The 4055-nt window shown below is 39.7% G+C and overlaps 1 protein-coding gene across 1 annotated transcript in view; it reads left to right on the top strand.

Annotated features, from left to right (window-relative positions):
• Positions 1 to 2488, top strand: part of NUP160 (nucleoporin 160kDa) — a 43962-nt gene extending 41474 nt beyond the window's left edge. The window contains exons 35-36 of the mRNA XM_010842426.1: positions 726 to 830; positions 1515 to 2488. Coding sequence (XP_010840728.1) covers positions 726 to 830; positions 1515 to 1604 — 195 coding nt within the window. The 3' untranslated portion in view covers positions 1605 to 2488. The remainder of the gene's footprint in view (positions 1 to 725; positions 831 to 1514) is intronic.
• The last annotated feature ends 1567 nt before the right edge of the window (positions 2489 to 4055 follow it).

Genomic DNA, 4055 nt, shown 5'->3' with positions numbered 1-4055 from the left:
TCTGAATGTTGAGCTATAAGCCAACTTTTTCACTCTCCACTTTCACTTTCATCAAGAGGCTTTTGAGTTCCTCTTCACTTTCTGCCATAAGGGTGGTGTCATCTGCATATCTGAGGTTATTGATATTTCTCCCAGCAATCTTGATTCCAGCTTGTGTTTCTTCCAGCCCAGCGTTTCTCATGATTTGCTCTGCATATAAGTTAAATAAGCAGGGTGACAATATACAGCCTTGACATACTCCTTTTCCTATTTGGAACCAGTCTGTTGTTCCATGTCCAGTTCTAACTGTTGCTTCCTGACCTGCATATAGGTCTCTCAAGAGGCAGATCAGGTGGTCTGGTATTCCCATCTCTTTCAGAATTTTCCACAGTTTATTGTGATCCACACAGTCAAAGGCTTTGGCATAGTCAATAAAGCAGAAATAGATAATTGGCCTTAGGCCTGCTTTAAGATAAAAGATGACATGAATTTAAAAATACGCATTTGATTTAACTAAGAAAAGCACTAGTTCCCCAGTTGAAAAGAGTTGGGGGAGGAGGGGTCCAGTCATGTGCCTATGTGCACACGTGTGTGTGTGTGTGGATGCACTTGCATGCATACACACACAATCCCTTGCTGTGAAAAGAAAAAGTGTTTCATGTTATTGAATCCTATGGAAGTAACTGCCCAGAAGAAAGGGTCCACTTTTCAGATTTTCTTCAAACGATCCATATTTTTCCTTTCAGTTCCCACTGTCCGCCACGGCTCCAATGGTGTGGCTCCCATACTCCTCCATTGATCAGCTTCTCCAGGCTCTGGGAGAGAACACTGCCAACAGTCACAACATCGCAGTGAGTAAACCCTGTCCTGAGGCACCTTAGATTCCATAAGTCCTTGCACTAGCAGTTGCAAAGCCTGCTCTTTTGGTTCTCAGGGATTAAGAGAGGGGCCGAAGCCATGCATTGCCCTTCACGTGCTGCCCATTCTCTCTGTGAAAAACTGAAAGGGAAGTCGCTCAGTCATGTCTGACTCTTTGCGACCCCATGGGCTGTAGCCTTCCAGGCTCCTCCATCCATGGGATTTTCCAGGCAAGAATACTGGAGTGGGTTGCCATTTCCTTCTCCAGGGGATCTTCCCAACCCAGGGATTGAACCTGGGTCTCCGGCATTGCAGGCAGACTCTCCACCATCTGAGCCACCAGGGAATTCTACCCCTTTACGAAATGATTAGTTAAATCACATATAAGCTTTCTGGTCCTGGGACAAGAGCTAATGAAGCTTTTATTAAAAATACTGGTATGATTTGCATATTTAGAAATTCATTAAGAAAACAAGTTTGGAGTATTGTATATAATAGAAAAGTCCAGTTTTAGCAGTGGAGCCACAGAGCAGACTCCTATACTGAACGGTGATTAAATGAAGCACAGTGGCTAACAGCTTTATCAGGGGACATCTGGTTGGTGACATCAAAGTGATAACTTTAGTCTTTTTCAGTCCTTGACCTATCTCTAACAATTCCCTTCGTTTCTCCTACAGCTGTCCCAGAAAATACTTGACAAATTGGAGGACTACCAGCAAAAAGTTGATAAGGCAACACGGGATTTGTTGTATCGTCGGAACTTGTGACCTGGACGGTTGCCCAGGCTTTGTGACCGCTTGGTGCCTCTTCGGGCTTGAGACTTTACCCTACAGGAAACCTGGACTCCGGGCCAGCCTTTACACCTATAAATGACGTGTACAGCGTCCGGTCTGCGTTCCGCACGAGAGAGGAGGGTGGATGAGTCACAGGACCTGTGCTTGCTGGTGGTGCTAACACACAGATTTCTGGGTTTCAACCTTGGTCTCAGACAGCTGCTTTTTTATATGATTCACAAGCTTTTTTAGAGTTTATATTTTTTTAAACTACCGAAGACATTCTTTATCTGCAAATTAAACCCCACCTTCACTTTGCAAAATAGCTGAGGGTTGTTGGTTTGTTGTAGCTGACCACCAAAAGCAGTCAGTGCAAATCCTTGCATTCTTCCCTATCGCTTTTTGTATTTCAATGGAATTATTTTGGTCCAGAATTGACATGTATTTTCTGTATTGCAGACAGAGGCTAATGATTTTGCGTACTTTTTTCATTATTTATTGTGGAATTTTTTTTTTATGATCTTCAATAAAGTAGTAAATAATTTTCCTAGATTAACCCTAACATGATGACCAGCTGTTAAGGAAGATATCTTGAATCTGATTCTGAGGCTAAAGTGGAATAAACTTTTAGCTAAGAAAAAATAGAAAATTTATCATCTATAAAAATAATATTTTCCAGGTAAATTCCATTAACTGCTATGATTTATGATAATCAAGCCGGACTTGATCATACAAGTAGTCTAATAATGTATTGGACCAAAATATAAACTCTCCTGGTCAGATTTAGAGGCATTCATGGCCACAGATTTGGGGAAACATGAAAAAATAAACTCTTGAATTTTATTCTGTATATTAAAATTTATCTTTTAAGGAAACTATCTGTATAGTACTTGGCTTGTATGCCCTTTGACCTTCCTTGAGTTTTTCATAAGCATTTAATTTTTATACTGTCAAAATCCTATTTACATTATATATTTTAAATAACAATGTGAGTTTCCCGGTGGTACTGTTATTGTAGATATTGCGGTATATGGTTCTTTTTTCACTTCATCTCTACCATGATTAATGTGAAGTGTTTGATGCAGTTACAAGCAGCACGCGGCCTTGCCCTCCCAACTCCACAAACATGTGACTTCCAGTTGTAGCGCAGAATATATTTTGACCTGTATATACATATATAACCAAGAGAAAGCTTTCTCACTTATATTTTCATGAGTGACTAATGGATGATAACCTGCAGTCTGAAAACTATCAAACCCTGTTGTAGCCATTTCTGGAGGAGAAGTAGCTCAAGACTGGCCCTGTTCCAGAAAGCTCCTCATTTGCATAGAAGAGCAAAGCAGTGGTTTCCATGGTAGCAGTTCATAAGACACTGACCAGCTCTTCTGTCCGTTTTCTTCCACCTTCCTCACTTTGATTTCCAACCAGAGCAGAGAGAAGGTGCGCACATTCTTTCACTTCACTTTTCACCTCGCTTTGAGTCTGCAGTTTTGTTTTCTGGACCATGTGATATATTAATAGCATCATCTTTCCTTGTTTCTTCCAACTCTGACAATTTTCTGATTATAAATTGCTTTTAAAAGGACTCCCTTCTCTCTTAGTACTTAACTACCATTAAATACCAGGGGTAAAGAACCCACCTTTCAATGCAGGAGACATTAAGAGACATGGGTTCAATGCCTCAGTCAGGAAGAGCCCCTGGAGAAGGGAATGGCAACCCTCTCCAGTATTCTTGCCTGGAGAATCCCATGGACAGAGGAGCCTGGTGGGCTACAGTCCATAGGGTCGCAAAGAGTCAGACACGGCTGAAGCCACTTAGCATAGCATGCACCATTAAACATGTGACTCTTGACGGAAAACTTCATAGTTCTTAAAAAAAAACAAAATGTGACGAACAAGGTTACACTTTACCAGCCTGTGATGATAAAAGCAAGCATCGTTTCTATTAATAATATATATATATATATATAGCACACAGTTTCATACCAACCATTCTTTTTGTGATCTAACAAAGCTCATTTGTTCTACAAAGCTGTCCATCAGTGAACACATTCTAGGTAACAATTAACCTAATTTACTTCAACCTGATTAATACTTCTTTTTTTCTGCTAGAACACAGTATATATTATAGAAAGTTCTAAAAAAAAAAAAAAGTTCTGAAGTTTCTTTTACTTTTTAGAGCTCTTTGTACCTGAAAACAAAGATAGTCTTGTATTACTTTTAATATAATCAGTAGCTCATCATTAACCCTAAGCCACAAGAATATACCTGTATCTGCTTAGAACGCCATCAGCAAAAGATCAGTTTATTGCTCACATGACCTATGCCAGTTTTTATAGACTAAAAGGTATTTCTTCCAGTAAATGAGGCTTTGTGATTTAAATGAACTTCCATGGAACACATAAGGTCAAATAATGTGATATAACAAAAAATATATTTCTTGTT

Source organism: Bison bison, unplaced genomic scaffold (assembly GCF_000754665.1).
Source record: "Bison bison bison isolate TAMUID 2011002044 unplaced genomic scaffold, Bison_UMD1.0 scf7180017864178, whole genome shotgun sequence".
Taxonomy (NCBI): Eukaryota; Metazoa; Chordata; class Mammalia; order Artiodactyla; family Bovidae; genus Bison; species Bison bison.
Note: the sequence above shows the minus strand (reverse complement) of the source record. Positions and strands in the feature narration are given on the sequence as shown.